At 48.0% G+C, this 17426-nt stretch overlaps 1 protein-coding gene across 4 annotated transcripts in view; it reads right to left on the bottom strand.

Moving 5' to 3' along the window:
- Positions 1 to 17426, bottom strand: part of IPPK (inositol-pentakisphosphate 2-kinase) — a 56084-nt gene that overhangs the window by 28495 nt on the left and 10163 nt on the right. For all 4 annotated transcript variants that reach the window (XM_016961141.4, XM_054658901.2, XM_054658900.2 and 1 more), the window contains exons 2-6: positions 15940 to 15987; positions 13763 to 13858; positions 9843 to 9909; positions 6727 to 6848; positions 5333 to 5422 (exon numbers count right to left, since the gene is read on the bottom strand). In XM_016961141.4, coding sequence (XP_016816630.1) covers positions 5333 to 5422; positions 6727 to 6848; positions 9843 to 9909; positions 13763 to 13858; positions 15940 to 15987 — 423 coding nt within the window. The remainder of the gene's footprint in view (positions 1 to 5332; positions 5423 to 6726; positions 6849 to 9842; positions 9910 to 13762; positions 13859 to 15939; positions 15988 to 17426) is intronic.

Below are 17426 nucleotides of genomic sequence, written 5' to 3'. Positions count from 1 at the left end.
GGCCCCATCTGTGAGACATGATGTGGCGTGGCCCCCAGGCCAGCCCTTCACAGGAGCAGGGAAGAAAGTGGCAAACACCTTCAAATTACATGGCTAAATTTTGGTAATGAGAGTAACAAACCTTCAGAAGTTTATAATATCCAGTAACAGGGAAGGTGTCCTTAACAAGAAATTTCATATTGCCAGTGGGAAGATAAGTTGGCATAACATTTTGAAAGGCAACTTGCTGGTATCCACCAAACTTTAAAATGCTTATGTCCCCTGACTCAGCAAATCTACAAGGAACCTAGAAGAAGTAGCACAGGGCAAAAAGGTACAGACACAAGAATGTCCACTGCGGCCTTACTGCTAATAGCAAACCCTGAAACCAAGAAAGACACTCATCAGTAGGGAAATGACTAAATAAATCACAGCCCATCCACTAGTGGGACCAGCACATAGCAAACAATTTATTGAATGAAGAAATGCATAAATGATATGCAGCTACTACCAGAAAGAGGTAGAGTTAAAAGTCACCAAAATTTATTCAAGGAAAAAAGCAACTGGCAGAACAATGGATACAGTGTAATGTCAATTTTGCTTAAAAAAAAAAAAAGCTTATGTGCAAATATCCATGCATATATCCAAATATGCACTGAAAAAGCCCTAAAGAATATATCACAAACAATCCTCAAGGATTAAGTGAAAAAAGCAATTAGACAAAGTACATATGGCATGATCCCATTTTTGCTTTGCAAGGGTGTGTGTATGCACGTACAGGCATGTAAACATTAGAACATGTGGACAGAGATCACTTCATTTCCACCTGAATTACACGCATATTTTTGTGGGCACAGGAAGAAGTCTGGAAAGATATGCAAATATATCTGACAATATGAGTTACCTGGGAAGGCAGGTAATCCAATTCATGCCATGTCATATGTTACCAGTTATATGAGCAGGTAGTGCTTTATAGTAAAATGTATTTCTTAAACATCTGTCACATATGTTGAAAGTGAATGGTGACCATGAAAATTGCATCCCAAGGGGCATGGCTCACATAACCGTCTTTCCCCTAAGAGCTTAGATAGTAATCACACCACAAAGAAAAGAAGGGGTGATGTTGGTGAAATAGTGGAGCAATGACCTCCAGAAATTCTCTCCTCTGTAAAGGCAATCAGAAAACTGGTTAAAAAAAAATGTCAGAATCAAAAAGTTTTGAACTCTGGAAATTGACCATAGACTTGCAACAATCCAGGAAGCATTTATTCAAGAAAAACAGCTAAATCTAAGCAAGATCAGTGAGCTTGTTGGCACTTTAAATGCCCTATTCCCATCCCTGTATCTCTAGCTCCAAGGTTCAGAACCTTGAAAACGAACAGCCGCAATCACAGTGAAAACCAGCTGCCCAGCAGCCACAGAGGACGCAGATGAGGGCAGGACATCTCCAAAGCCTCGTTCTCGGACAATCACTTATTTGACCTGTCTCTGGGTTCCCGGAAAGATCACACTTGCAAGGCTGTCTTCACTGACCTGGCTCAGAACTCACCCGTGCAGGAGGCCTTTTCCCCATGGGCATTTGTCAAAAACATTTAGAGGCAATCGTTTAACTTCATGGTTTCCTTGGAAGGTGAATAAAAGGGCAAACAATAGGCTAACCAAAGCTAAAAAGAAAAAGCTGAGTAACAAGATGTACACAGAGACTCTGAAAGCTCCAACGTACACCTAGGAATCTAGAAAGTCATGGAAAGACTCAGAAAAGACCTGAGAAGGCCCTAAGCTCTCACCTGAGCTGATCTGAGGCTCCATGGAAGTGAAGGCTAAGGCAAAGTTATCAACCATCCTAGTGAGTATTGAGTGGGCCCCAACACACAAACAGAGCCCCTCAGCAAAGACTAGGAGACTTATTCATTCTGGAATGCCTGCCATTTAAGAAAATATCTATTGACCCACTAGCTGCCCACTAAGCTAACTGAGCAGACTTTATTGGCCACATATGACAAAGATACAGACTTCACAAAATTAGCGCAGAAAAGTCCCTAAACAAACAGTAACAACTACAAGAAGCAGCAGTAAAAAATCCTGGAGAGGGAGTAGAATCTAATTCCAGAGGGGCCACATTATATTATTTCAAATGCCCACTTTCAACCTATCATCACAAAACACGCAAAGAAACAAGAAAGTATTGCCCATATACAACAAAAAAAGCAATCACTAGACTGCCCTGAGGAAGCCCAGACACTGGACTTACCAGACAAAGACTTCAATCAACTATTTTAAATATGCTTAGAGCTAAAGGAAACTAGGGACAAACAACTAAAAAGAACAAGGAGAATAATGTCTCAACAAATAGAGAATATCAATAGAGAGGTAGAAATTATAAAAAGGAACCAAAAAGAAATTCTGGCTGGGCATGGTGGCTCACACCTACAATTCCAGCATTTTGGGAGGCTGAGGTAGGCAGAGTGCCTGAGCTGAGGCGTTCGAGACCAGCCTGGGCAACATGGTAAAACCCTGTCCTACAAAAAATTCAAAAACTAGCTGGGCATGGTGGGGTGCGCCTGTAGTCCCAGCTACTTGGTGGGGGCTGAAGCAGGAAGATGGCTTGAGTTCAGGGGGTCAAGGCTGCAGTGAGTCATGTTCACACCACTGCAGTCCACTCTGGGTGACAGAGCAAGACCCTGTCTAAAAAGAAAAAAAAAGAAAGAAAGAAATTCTTTAGTTGAAAAGTACAGTAACTAAAATGAAAAAGTAACTAGAGGGGCTCAAGAACAGGCTTGAGTAGGCAGAAGAGAAAATGATTGAATTTTAGGATAAAGACCAAGAGATCTACACCTAGACACACCATAATCAAACTGTCACAGGACAAAGCCCAAGAGAGAATCTTAAAAAGCAAAAAGAGAGAAGTGGCTCATCCCATACAAAGCACCTTCCCTAAGATTAACAGCTGATTCCTCCATGGTTTCATTAGAAACCATGGAGGCCAGGAGGAGGCAGGATCATGACATATCCTCAGTGCTAAAAGAAAGATTGCCATCCAAGAATTCTATATCTACCAAGACTATCCTTTGAAAATGAAGGAGAAATTAAGACATTGCCAAATAAACCATAACTAAAAGAATTCGTTGCTAGAAAACCTACCCTACAAGAATTACTAAAGGGAGTCCTTTTGGCTGAAATAAAGGATACTAGATAGTAACTCAAATCCACAGGAAGAAATAAAGAGTATCAGTAAAGGTAACTACATAGGCAAATATAAAAGAAGGTATAAACACATTTTGTAATTCTTGTTCCTCTATATAATTTAAGAGACAACTGCATAAGGTAATAATTACAAATCTCTATCACCCAGAACATCATGTAGAAACATCTAATTTGTATCCCAATAACAGCACAAAGGTTGGGGGAGGGAGCAAAGCTTTAGAGGAGCAAAACTTTGTCTATGATTGAAATGGAGTTGGTATTAACCTGAACTAGACTGTTCAGGTTATTATCTTAAATTAACACTCAGAGCAACGAGACAGAAAGTCAACAAGAATGAAGGCTTGAACAACACTATGAACCAACTAGACCGAACACATCTATAGAAAATCCACCCAGCAACAGCAGGTTACCCATTCTGCCCAAGCAAACATGGAACAGTCTTGAGGAAGAACCTTATGTTAAACCACAAAACAAGTCTCAATACATTTTAAGAGTGAAATCACGCAAACAATGTTCTCCAAATACAGTGGAATGAAACTAGAAATCAGTAACAAAAGAAAATTTGACTCACAAATGTGTAAAAAGTAAACACTCCTAATTATCAGTTGGTCAAAGAAGAAAGCAAAAGAGAAATCAGAGAATGAATTAAGATAAAATGAAAACACAACATACCAAAATGTATGGGATGAAGAGAAAGCAGTTACTTAAAGATTTATTAGAAGAATGATCTTAAATGAATAACCTAACTTTCTACAATAAAAAGCTAGAGGCCGGGCACGGTGGCTCACACCTGTAATCCCAGCACTTTGGGAGGCCGAGGCGGGTGGATCACGAGGTCAGGAGATTGAAACCATCCTGACTAACATGGTGAAACCCCGTCTCTACTAAAAATACAAAAAATTAGCCAGGCATGATGGCGGGCGCCTATAGTCCCAGCTACTCACTGCACTCCAGCCTGGGTGCAGAGCGAGACTCCGTCTCAAAAAAAATAAAAAAATAAAATTAGAAAAAGAATAACACACTAAGCCCAATCCAAGCACAGGGAAGGAAACAGTAAAGATTAAAGTGAAGACAAATGAAATAGAAAATGGGGGAGAGGGGAGCAGAAAACTGAATAAAACCAAAAGTTGTTTCTTTGAAAGATCAACAAATATGACACAATCCTGTGGCTAGACCAAGGAAAAAGAGACAGAAACCAAATTACTAAAGTCAGATATGAAAGAAGGGGACACTACTACTGACCTGTATGCCATCAAATTAGATGAAAATGGACAAATGCCTAGTAACACACAACTACCAAAAAACCCACTCAGGAAATAGAGAATCTCAACAGATTGGTAACAAGAGACTGAATCAGTAATCAAAAATCTTCTAACAAAGAAAATCCCAGGACCAAATGCGTTCACTAGTGAATTCTACCAAACATTTCAAGAAGAATCAATACCAATACTGAAACTCTTTCCAAAAACTGGAGAGTGAAAAGAAAATAATTCCTAACTCATTCCATGAAGCCAGTTATTACACTAGTACCAAAGCCAGACACCACTAGAAAACTACACACCAACATCCCTTATGATTCAAAAACCCTCAACAAAAAACTAGCAAACTGAATTCAGCAGCATATAAAAGTATTATACACCATGAGCAACTGGGATTTATCCCAGAAATGCAAGGTTGGTCCAACATGCGAAAATCATGTAATATACCATATTCATAGAAAGAGGAAGACACCTTGCTTTGAAGTGATAAAAATGTCAGCAACTAGATAGAAGTGGTGATTGTACAACCTTGTGAAGAGACTAAAACTGAATTATATATTTAAAAGAGTGAATCTGGTGAACACGGGCCGGGCGCAGTGGCTCACACCAGCACTTTCGGAGGCCAAGGCAGGTGGACTGCATGAGTCCAGGAGGTGGAGGCTGCAGTGAGTATGATTGCATCACTGCACTCCAGCCTGACAGGGTGACAGAGACCCTGTCTCTAAATTTAAAAAATAAAAAAGGTGAACATGAATCACTTTGTGAAATAAAATGTCAACTAAAAATATCCATATTTTCTTTTACTCTTTTGAAAACTGTGTGTGTCCATGCCTCAGCCCAGATCCCCAGCGTGCAGCTAGAGTAGCCCACAGCTGGGCATTGGCTCTCACCTTGAGGTGCTGGTGCATGCAGTATCGACAGACCTTATGCTTCATCTCATGCGTGACATCACTCGAGAAAGGAATAAACCCACATTTTGGCTGTAAAATAAACAAATAAGGAGGAAAAATATTTAGGAAGAAATCACATACCTCTAAATAGACATATCACTGACTACAAGATAATGAGTGCAGCAAGATAATTAGGCATAAATGGCCCCAGAAGCTGTTTTCATTTGCACCTCCCAGCGGGAACAACACTTCCTGCAACAGATCACACAAACATCTCCGCTAGAGGACCCACGGCCGGAACTCTCACTGGGGAGGGTCAGTGGTGCCTCTACACTAGCTCAACACAAGCACAACACACAATAGCTTCATGCTTTCATTCAAGAATGTGACTGCAAGACTCTAGTAGTAGAGATGGACCCAGGACTCCCAGCTCCAAGAAGCAGAACCATTGTTCCCACTGACACTAGCACATGGCCCGACAGAGGCCCATCTGATAGTTGCTAGGCTCCCAGAAGGTCAAGGAAGCCCCAGTGCCCTCTAAAAGCTGCAGCCTCTGAGCATACACCACACGCAGGCCTGTGCTGAGCCTCGGGCACTGGAGATGGTGGCTGGGGAAGCAGAACATCCACCCACAAGTGAGGAGGATCAGGAGGCATGAGCTCAGGCCAGGAGTGTGACCCAGAAATTGCTGCCTTAGAGTTGGAGGAGGGGAACAAAGGCCAGGACATGTGAGGCAGCTTCCTGAGGGACCCTGACAGCCACCCCCGACATGGGAAGCAGAGAGCTGAAGCAAGGGGGCCCCTGGCCCATCCAGCCCCCACTGCCTGGCACCAGAGAAATTCAGGACTCCTGGCCATGACACACCAGTGCCTCTGAGGGTCACACTGGCCTTTGTGCCTCCAGGAAAATCCGTCCTGAGCAGGACAAAGAGAGCTCCCCAGTCTACAGGGCAACCTGCAGATGGGGCTCCTGCAGCACAGCAAACAGCAGCCAAGCACCAAGCAGGCATGGCCAGCAGGGAGGGGCACAGAGGAAGAACCCAGGGGACCCTGGCAAGCTGTGCCCTCTGAGGAAAACGGGTCAGGGGGACCCAACGCGCTTCCCTCTGGTGACCCTCAACCAGGGCTTGTTTTAGCCCAGGCATGCAGGGTGTGTGGGGTCTTCTATCATGAGCTACCAGGAATGAGCCTAAACCTGGGATCTGGGAGCCATGGCAGGAACCAGAACGCAGGTGGGGGCTGTGGAAGGACAGAAACAAGTGGAGTTTCCAGGAGCCAAGAGTGCCTACCACTCACTTCAGTGGGAACTGGAACCCAAGGCACGTGACTCTTGGACTTACTACCCAAGACTGACCTTTCCCCTTTACCCACACCATCTGCCCCTCGACAGGTCACCTTAATCTCTACACACAGAATCGGCCGGTGCTCTGCAAAGCGGTAGGTTTGGAGTCTGGTTAAATTAGGAAGGCACATAGCGTAACCACTGAGAGTATCCAGGTCCTTGTCACAGCGAGACTCTGGAAAACAGAGCAAGGGTCACACAGAGCAAGGTCAGTGAGAGAGATGAGATGATCCCTGCCCAAAACAGGCCCCGCCTTGTCCCTGGTTCCAGGGGGCATCTCTGTACCTGATGAAAACCTCATGTCTCCCTGGGGATTGTGGGACACACACAGTAACAACGTGGTTTAGGCCAGGTGAGGTGGCTCACACCTGTTATCCCAGCACTTTGGGAGGCCGAGGCAGGTGGATCATGAGGTCAGGAGTTCGAGACTAGCCTGGCCAACATAGTGAAACCCCGTCTCTACTAAAAATACAAAAATTAGCCAGGCATGGTGGCACGTGCCTATAGTCCCAGCTACTCGGGAGGCTGAAGCAGGAGAATTGCTTGAACCCTAGAGACGGAGGTTGTGGTGAGCCGAGATCGTGCTACTGCACTCCAGCCTGGGCAACAGAGCAAGACTCTGTCTCAAAAAAAAAAAAAAAAAAAAGGCGGGCACGGTGGCTCACACCTGTAATCCCAGCACTTTGGGAGGCCTAAGTGGGCAGATCATGAAGTCAAGAGATCAAGACCATCTTGGCCAACATGATGAAACCCCATCTCTACTAAAAATACAAAAAATTAGCTGGGCGTGGTGGCATGCACCTGTAATCCCAGCTACTCGGGAGGCGTAGGCAGGAGAATTGCTTGAACCAGAGAGGCAGAGGAGGTTGCAGCAAGCCCAGATCGTGCGCCACTGCACTACCGCCTGGCGAAGGAGCAAGACTCCATCTCAAAAAAAAAACAAAAACAAAAACAAAAAATAACTTGGTTTATGTAGGGGGTAGCTTCACGCCTTATGGTATCGGCTCAAACTCTGGAGAGGCTGGAGACTGCAGTCAGCCACACCGATGGTCAGCCATGTCGACGTGCCTGAGCCCCAGTGAAAACTCTGGACAACAATGCCTGGTGAGCTTCCTGGTGGGCACACTCCATATGGGAGAGTGAATACTGCCCACACCACCCCTGAGGAGAGGACCCAGAAGCTCATGCCAGGTCTCTCCTGGACCCCACCCCTGCATCTCTCCCCTTGGCTGGTCCCATCTTTATCCTTTTCCTGCAATAAACCATAACCATAAGTAAAACAGTGAGTTATGTTGGTCCTTCTAGCATATTATCAATCCTGAGGGTGGTCTTGGGGATGGTCCCCTAATTCCACAACACCCTTAGCCCAGGAACTTGAAGAGGAGGGGGCTGCAGGCTCTACCTTCTCTCATATCTAGGCCCTTCCCAGTCCCCAGTGCACCAATATTTCCCCAGCACCAGATCTGCTGGAACCCGTGGTGTGGACAGAACCAAACAAGCCTGGGCTCCAGGCACCCCAGGGACAGGCTTTCCTCCTTTAACATAATGAGCCTTACTCCAAGTCTGGTTTTTATCACTGTGGTGTGATAAACCTCCCACGGTTGTTATGAAATGGCAGGCTGAGCAGCAGAGCAGTTGCAGACAGCACCCTGGAGCCGGGCTCAGACTGCATTCACCAAGAGGAAGAACTGGAGCCTAGCCACTGTCCTGTGGCGTTCCCGCCTCCCCAGCCTTTCCTGCAGTGTGAAGCCCATTCCTCCCTGCCCCAGCCAGAGACTGCAGACCCAGAGAATGGTTTGCTTTCATTTTCCAAATCAAATCAGGAAAAAATTTTATACTGGCTAATTCCACACCCTCATTGCCTGGCTGTGCTCCAGGCAGAGGCATTTCCACCCTCAACTCACGAAATTTATCTCTTTGATCACTGACTGAAAAAAAAGGTTTGACCTGATTTCTGTCATAAGGCCACCAGCAAGTGCAGAAAAGGGAGTGGGTGGGGATGGAGGAGAAAGGGAGAGGCGAAGGGATGGGAGGGGACTGGGGAAGGACAACATGAGGATGGGGAAGGTGATGCCACAGAAGGCCCTTGGATTCCCTGTTCCTCAGAAGGACACAGACCTAGCCTAGACTCCGGTTGGGGACAGCTCCCTGGGCTACAGACCCTCCTGGGCCAGGCCCTCCCTCCTGAAGCTCAGGTCACCTCAGTTTCCTTTTGCCTCTCCCAGGCCTCTGGGAACCCTTCCCGTTCCTAAGTCTGCCCCAGACCCTCCACCTCCAGCTCCTCCCTCATGTTGTTTTCTGTGGTATTAATTTGTTCTTTTTCGTTTGTTTGAGACGGAGTCTCACTCTGTCACCTGGGGTTGGAGTACAGTGGCGTGATCTCAGCTAACTGAAATCTCTGCCTCCCGGGTTCCAGCGATTCTCCTGCCTCAACTTCCCAAGTAGCTGGGATTACAGGTGCCCGCCACTACGCCCAACTAATTTTTGTACATATATATATTTTGTTTGTTTGTTTTAGTAGAGAAGGTGTTTCACCATGTTGGTCAGGCTGGTCTCGAACTCCTGACCTCAGGTGACCTGCCTGCCTCAGCTTCCCAAAGTGCTGGGATTATAGGCGACAGCCACCGCACCTGCCTTTACTGGTTCTTCATCACATATTCTGTGCAGTGCTGTGGTTTTCTGATACAGAGAATTGTATCCATGAGCTCCCAGGATTTCTATCCCTGATAATGAAGTTTCTGGCAAAAGAATTACTGAAAACTGGCTGGGCACGGTGGCTCACGCCTATAATCCCAGCACTTTGGGAGGCCGACGTGGGTGGATCACGAGGTCAGGAGATCAAGACCATCCTGGCTAACACAGTGAAACCCCGTCTCTATTAAAAATACAAAAAAGTAGCCGAGCATGGTGGTAGGCGCCTGTAGTCCCAGCTACTCGGGAGGCTGAGGCAGAAGAATGGTGTGAACCCGGGAGGTGGAGCTTGCAGTGAGCCGAGATCGCACCACTGCACTCCTGCCCGGGCGACAGAGTGAGACTCCGTCTCGAAAAAAAAAAAAAAAAAAAAGGATTACTGAAAAATGCGTATACCTAACATGGGTAATCATTTCAAACACTTTTCAAATGGAATATTTTAAATTACAAACAATATCTGTAAGTTAAACACCCTTACCTGGTCTTTCAGATTGTATCTTTAAACAAAGCTGTTTCACAAACTCTAAAGGTAGCTGAACGACCTCCTGTAGGAAAATACATGAAATTCTCAGTGTGAATTGCACAATGACATGAACACAATGCCACAGAACTGCATGCCTAAAAACAGTTGAGCTGTTGGTTTTTATGTTATGTGTAATTTATAATATTTTTAAAGTTTATTGCTTAAAAAAAAAATCAGTGTGTGGATTTTGGGAATAAAAGCTGCTCTATTATTTTCAGGACATGTCCAGGTTAAATAGAGACACCAACATTTCACTGCAATCAGGGTGGCCAGTGAAATGGCTGGGCCCACGGTGGTGAAATGGCCAATCTCAGAATGGCTGGGCCCACGGTGGTGACCAGCCTCAAAGCCAGCTTCTCTCGCCACAAAGCACCCCTTCTGAGCCCCCTTCTGGTCTTTACAGCATTTATGGACCCAGAGCAGTTCTTAGACCACATGGAAGACCCTTACTGACCACTCAGACAACCTGAGAACCTCACGCTTCCACCTGAGGAGCAGGTCAGCATCTGAAGAATCACTTGTCTCAGGAAGATGGCCTGTGCCTCCTCAGCCCTGAAGGACGTGGTATAACCAATGCCCAGCATTGCCCTCCACATGGCTCTTCTGTGCAGTTTCCCAAATGAAAGGTTTTTATTTAAGCCACATTGCTTATCATCTTCCCTGTCCTCTCGTGTTTCTAGGGTGGCAGAATTGTGACTTCTGAAAAAGTCCCAAACGGACACAGGAGATCTGCTAGGCTAAGAATGCTGGGATCCTGCCCACAGAGATCATGCCTTCCCCACCCTGCGCCGTCACATCCATGCCCCTCCACCACCACCCCTGTCCATTCCCAGTCGGCTGTGCCAGTTTCACTTCTGATTTATCATTTACCTAAACATGCTATAAATTAACAAAATATGACTTACTATAAACTTAGTACAGAATTAGGTAAGGTGACACAATGGACAAGAGCAGGGAATGCAAACATTCGAAAATTTGTAAATTGAGGCCAAGAGCGTTGGCTCATGCCTGTAATTCCAGCACTTTGGGAGGCCGAGGCTGGTGGATCACAAGGTCAGGATTTCAAGACCAGCCTGACCAACATGGTGAAACCCCGTCTCTACTAAAAATACAAAATTAGCCGGGTGTGGTGGCGCACGCCTGTAGTCCCAGCTACTCAGGAAGCTGAGGCAGGAGAATTGCTTGAACCTGGGAGGCAGAGGTTGCAGTGAGCTGAGATCACGCCACTCCAGCCTGGGCGACAGAGCGAGAATTTGTCTCAAAAACAAAAACAACAAAAAAAGAAAATTCGTAAATTGGATCATCTCAAGAAGTCCAAGTACTGGCTCTACTCCAAAGAAAGCAAAAGCACAAAAGGCACGCATGCCGACTCTGGATGCCTCGCGTGTGAGAACCATCGCCCAAAACCACACAAGGCCGTCACTCTGCCTTGGCCCCCACCCCACAGCACATATGGCTGGGAGACACAGCAGCTACGCAGGTCTCAGGTCCACATACAGGGCAACGACCCTCCACACCGCTGTCTGCCCATGCATGGCCTGAACTCACAGTCACCCAGGTGAAAAGCAGACCTCGGTGGTTTATTTCCAACAGCTGTAAATCACTGATTTTATAATATGCATATCTGTGTTTAAAGTCAAAATAAAATGCTGGCCTGGAGCAGTGGTTCACACCTATAATCCCAGCACTTTAGGAGGACAAGGCGGGCTGATCACTTGAGCCCAAGAGTTCGAGACCAGCCTGCCCAACATGGTGAAACCCCATTTCCACAAGAAAAACTAAAATTAGCTGGGTGCGGTGGTGCGCACCAGTAGTCCCAGCTACTTGGGGGTGGGTGTGAGGCAGGACGATCACTTGAGTCTGGGAGGTTGAGGCTGCAGTGAGCCATGATCGCACCACTGCACTCCAGCCTGGGTGACAGAGCAAGATAAAAAACAAAAACAAACAAATACTGACAGTAAGCATCCTCTTAAAAGTCCAACTACATTGGCGAGTGTGGACCACGCCACCATCCAATCACGTGAGGACGCACCAACCAGCTCTTGCACAAGGTATTCACCTAAGAGGACCAGAGGGAAAGCCCACAGAAATCCCATCCTGGAGCTGTCCCCTGGAATCCCACAGAGCTCCCTGTAACCTGGGAGCTGAGATGTGGGAGGACCTCCAGGCATCACCCTCTAAATGGCAAAGGGACAACTGCTCAGAAGAACAAAGAGCCGCCAGCCTGGCTGTCCCTTCACTCATGTCCCTAGCCTGAAAACTGGGCCACGGCACAGAACTGTCAGCATGCGAGGTTCCAACGGAGCTGAGGCTGGCGCCAGAGAGCGTCCAACCTCACCAGGATTTGGCCCACAGCAGCGAGGTGGAACTCCTGAACCTTCAGGTTCCTCCAGTATGTAAGGAGCAACAGTGGAAGAACAAGGCAAGCAGCTTCTGCCCCTTACCCATTTCCTAAACTCTCCAGCTCCCACACCCAGCACTGGAGACAGGCCCAGACCAGCGCCACACCCACCAGGCAGGGCTGGGAGCCAGGGTGTGGCTGTCCCTGTCTCTGTCTCACGGTCTCATCACAGGGCTGGTTGTATCTTGCCCCACAACAAACAGGAGGGAAACTCTACGCTTTGCCTAACTCGCCGACATATCTGTTCTTCCCTCACGTGGCCCTGTGTGGCCCTGCAGACGCAGCGACCCTGAGGGGTGCATCGTCAGCCTGGAATGGGCTCTGCACCTACTTTCCCACTGCACCAGAGCCCAGCGGCGTCCTACTGGGACACGCTCACCTGCAGGGCAAGCAAGCTCTGCTTCACTTTGTCGGTATCTTAAGGCGAAGGAAATGCGCTCACAGGCGGCCTTGTGGGTTGAGCCCTGTTTGCTGTGGGTTCATTACTGTGACCCTTCCCACTGAGGACAAACCTGGAGCCAGACTGCTCATTGCTGGAAATGCTCCCCCATCCTGTCCCCTCAGAGCAGTCCGTAACGCTCACCCCACCAGGTTGCCAATGGGACCTCGAGTCTAATCCCATGCCCCTGGCCAACAAGGGCCATCACCACACGAGTCCTCCTGCCACAGAGGATTCTGGTGGATCTTGCCTCCAAGAATGTTCCTTCCTCGAGGAGAAAACTGGTCACGGCACAGAACCATCTAAGGGATATGCCCTAGGGAAAAAACTGCATGAATCTTCCTAACAGGGGAACTGTGACCCCCAAACACTCCCAACATCACAATAGTGCAGTGAACAGGCTGGAGGCAAGTCAACACTCACAGCAGCTGCAGAAGGGTGGGACCCAGGGGCCTGTCCAGGTCTCAAAACTACAGATCTGCTCAGAGAACAGGCCCAGGCAAGAAGTGAGCCAGGGCTGGCAACCTTGGTCCCATTCCCACAGACCCCAGCACAGGCGGCAACACCCAGGGGCTCCCACGGCTTTTCTCTAAACCCCAGCTTTTAACATTCATTGGGCAGCGGAGGCCCTTCCTGGGTGTGATAAGCCACCCCCAGGACAGCCCCAGCAGGTGCCACCACCCTCCCATGTAGGGCCTCCTGTGTTCAAAGGTGCCCAGGGGCAGAGAGCAATGCCATTGCTTGAGGGGCATTGCTCAAGAGCCCTCACCCAGCAGGAGCCTCCAGGAGGGCTGGCAGAGACGGGCCCTGGAGAACAGGGGTTCACGTGGGCCCTCTGAACCCCATGCTTCTCAGCTAGGAAAGAGAAACTGCAGTATCCACTCTGCTGCCACCCAGCACAGCAAATGAGAAACACTTGGAGACTAGCTGGACGCGGGTTATCATTAAGCACAAAGTTCCAAAAGATCACCGGGAAATTGGCAGTGTTGACGCAAAACATGCCCAAGAATTCAGATGTGAATAAAAAGCACTTACCCCACAATGAACATAGTTCTCCCCCAAAAACTCCTTCATGACATTTTTCCCAAAGTCCACTATGTTCTGCAGGTGTTGAAATATCTCTTCCGAGGTCTGTAAGAGACAATCACAGGACAGCCTTCGTGATGGGACCTCCCAACAGAGCCTTGCTTGAGGGGAGAGGCAAAAACCACCACGGACCCCACCACAAGCAAGGGGGACGTCCCAGCCACAGACAGAACCCGGGTGACAGCCCTCAGACCCAGGGGAAGGTCCCCAGTGCCCTTCCTCACCAGCGTCCCTCCCCAGCCATGCCACCCTCCTTGGCCCAGAGACTTGGGAAGGTAGCAGTCTGAGGACCGCACTGCTGCCGCCTCCCGTCTGCCCTTCTCCCAAAGCGGCCCCTACACATGCCTTCCAAGGAATGTGACTTTGAAAACCTCCGACATCTCACATCTCAATCTCTAAAGAGATTTTACTCTTTAGCCTCTAAATGTAGAATATTCTTTCCCCAGTCAGAGGTTCTTAAAGAGTCAGTAAGGTGATGAAACTGGTTGAGACAGAAATCATCCCCATGTCCCTCAATGGCCCAGTACAGCTGTGGTCACAGCTTCTGACAAAAAAAACCCTGGCCAGGAGCAGTGGCTCATGCCTGTAATCCCAGCACTTTGGGAGGCTGAGCCAGGCAGATCACCTGAGGTCAGGAGTTCAAGACCAGCCTGGTCAACATGCTGAAACCCCGTTTCTACTAAAATACAAAAATTAGCCAGGCATGGTGGCGGGCACCTGTAATCCCAGCTACTCAGGAGACTGAGGTGGGAGAATCACTTGAACCTAGGAGGCAGAGGTTGCAGTGAGCCGAGACCGTGCCACTGCACTCCAGCCTGGACGACAGGGCGAGACTCTGTCTCAAAAAAAAAAAATAAAGCCCCCCTGGTCAACAGAAAAGTTACCACTCAAGTCTCCACTGATCACACAGTGTGCCACATTATGTCATTTACAGAGGAAATGTAGCCAACTGCTGCCTGGCAGACACTGCCCCGGCCACTCCACACAGGAAGATCTGACAGGGGCCACAGATGCCAGGCCTTGGGGGAGTCAAGGTTAGGGTGGTTTGGGCTCTGCAGTCACTGAATGCAGCAAAGAAGGGGACAGAGAAGGCTGGAGGCATGGACTTTGTTTCCATGGGATGCGTTCCACAAACCAAAACCACCTAGGCCTATTTCTCTTCAGCAGCTGAGGCAGAAACCGCAAGACAGTGGGGGCTTCCTATCCTCCGCCTGCCCACCTCGACCCCACACCCACTGTGGCCCGACCAACGGCAGCTTTCTCCCATGGCTCTCTCCCCTCTTTCTACTGTGCCCACGCGGCAGCTGTCACCTCCACCCACCACCACCCCCCGGCCTCCCTTTCTATGACCTCTACCTCAGATGCTCCAACCTGCCATGTCCCAGGAGCCCTCAAGGGGCAGTGACTCACCAACCCCATACCATTGCCCAAGCCAGCCTCCGCCTGCTCCCACAGTGGAACAGCCACCATCCAGGAGCTCACCCCCAGCTCAGCTGCATGTGTCCCCTCACAGGACCCACGCATCAGATGGGGAGCAGAGAAGGGCCCTGAATGCAGGAAGCCTCCGCGACTCGGTATGCACCCCAGGACCAACAGAGATTTGCACAGAAAGCTGCAACTCAGTGGTCAAAAAAGAGAGGGCAATGCTTTTTCACGGGTGGTCCATGGCATTTTGCTTGGATGACTCAGAGAAGAGAAACCTAACGACCCCCTCCCACCACAATGTTTAACACAGACTGTCTACCACCACACTGGAGACTCTATTTTCATAGACACAATTCCACAGATGGGGAAACTGAGGCAGCAGGTGCTATGGAACTCGGCAACGCAAAGCTTGCCTGATCCTGGGGTCCTCGCCACAAGCAGGGCCCTCTGAGCAGGACCTACATGCCAGGCTAGGGCAGCTCCTGGCTGAGCGCCACATAGACTACCACAGTGACACATGGGTTAACGTGCTGGACCCAGTCAGTTTTATATCAGGAATGATGGACACACCACTTTCTGCACTGAATGCTTGTATGATCTTTGAATGCTACAACTAGCATCAATGTTTCTACATCGGAAAAAAAAATCAGAGTTTTCTTAAATAATTGTTGTAAGTCTGGGTGCAAACCCACCCATCTTACCTTCTTCCTATTTGGAGGAAACTTCAGAAACCGCAGCACGACGCAGCGCTGTTGGAAAATAAAACAAATCTGATTAGTATTTGCTCAAAGCCAAGGCACAAGGTGTCAGTCAGTTTGGGGGTCCCATCCTCAGTGGACAAAGTCCACAGTGAAGCTCCACAGCAAGGAGGCTGGGAAGCCCCCAGGGCAGGGAGGCCAGGGCTGGGACCCAGCAAGGGCACACTGGGCAGTGGGACAACCAAGAACCTTCAGCCTCTGACCAGCCAGCCCCTCCCAGGACTTTATCTTAAGGAAAGAAATAAAATGGAAATAACCTAAATGCCCAACAATAATGAGATGGTTTAAACACAGTGGCACACATTTCAAACCATGTAATACCAGTCAGTGATTTATAAGAAAGATCAGTACTTACGGACACAGATTTGTGGTTATCACATACTGTTAAATAAAAAAAGTTACTGAATGGGGCTTACAGAATGAGCCTATTTTCATAAAAAGAGAAATACACGTGAGCACACACACGTATGGGTGTAATTCTATTTATATAAAGTTCAAAAAACAGGTAACACTGACCCCTTGTGCCCACCCCTTGGGCATGCATGAATAGTTGCTAAGGAAGGTTCTAGAAGGGACTGGTCAGAGGATTATGGGTCCACTTACTTTGTGATAATTAAGCTATACCCACGATCTGAGTACTTTTCTGCAGGTATGTTACACTTCAAGTTTTTAAAATAAAAATGTTTAAATAAAATAAGTATTGATGTGTCTACATCAAAAGGTCTGAAAGGACATTCGGCACAAGTTTAACATCTCCAAGTAGCAATGATTACAATAACTTCTTTTTAATTTATCTTTATTTTGAATATTTCAATTTTTTAAATGTTCAAAAAAATACATTCTAAGAACGTACATTATATGTAGGAGGAGAACACGCCTGGGAGGGGCTCTAACGGCAGTGCAAAGGTGGGGGGTCCAATGCCCTGGGAAGCGCCCCTGCCGAGGCCACAGGGCAAAGCCTAAGCAGGAGGGAGGAAGCAGGCTGCACTAAAGACGGCTTACAAAGGGCCATTTTCTAGATCAAAAGATGCCTAAGGAGCAACAAAGGCCCTATGAAGACCAAGCCAGACTCCCCCACCCGCTCCCCGCAGCCCTACTTAGACAATGTACGTCGTTGCTCTTAAATCCCAGGCACCCGGCCCCCTGGGCCCCTCTGACTGAGCTCCAGTTCCCAGCCAATGCCATGCTCCTGGCTCGCTGTGCTGCAGATAGCTGTCCCCTCCTTAAGCCCCAAGCTGAGACCTGGGGAAGCCAAGATCAATGGCATGCATGCTACTGCTGTCCCCTCCCAAGCTGAAGGCAGGCATCAACAATCAATCATGGGAATCGACTGGCTGAGGATCATTTTAATGGAACTATAATTCCACCAAAATTTAAGGAAAGGCAGAAGTTGATCGACAGAAGTCCTAACTCTAGACAGCTCCCCAGAA

The sequence above is a fragment of the Pan troglodytes genome, chromosome 11 (genome assembly GCF_028858775.2).
Source record: "Pan troglodytes isolate AG18354 chromosome 11, NHGRI_mPanTro3-v2.0_pri, whole genome shotgun sequence".
In the NCBI taxonomy this organism is placed as follows: Eukaryota; Metazoa; Chordata; class Mammalia; order Primates; family Hominidae; genus Pan; species Pan troglodytes.
This window is presented reverse-complemented; position numbering and strand designations above follow the sequence as displayed.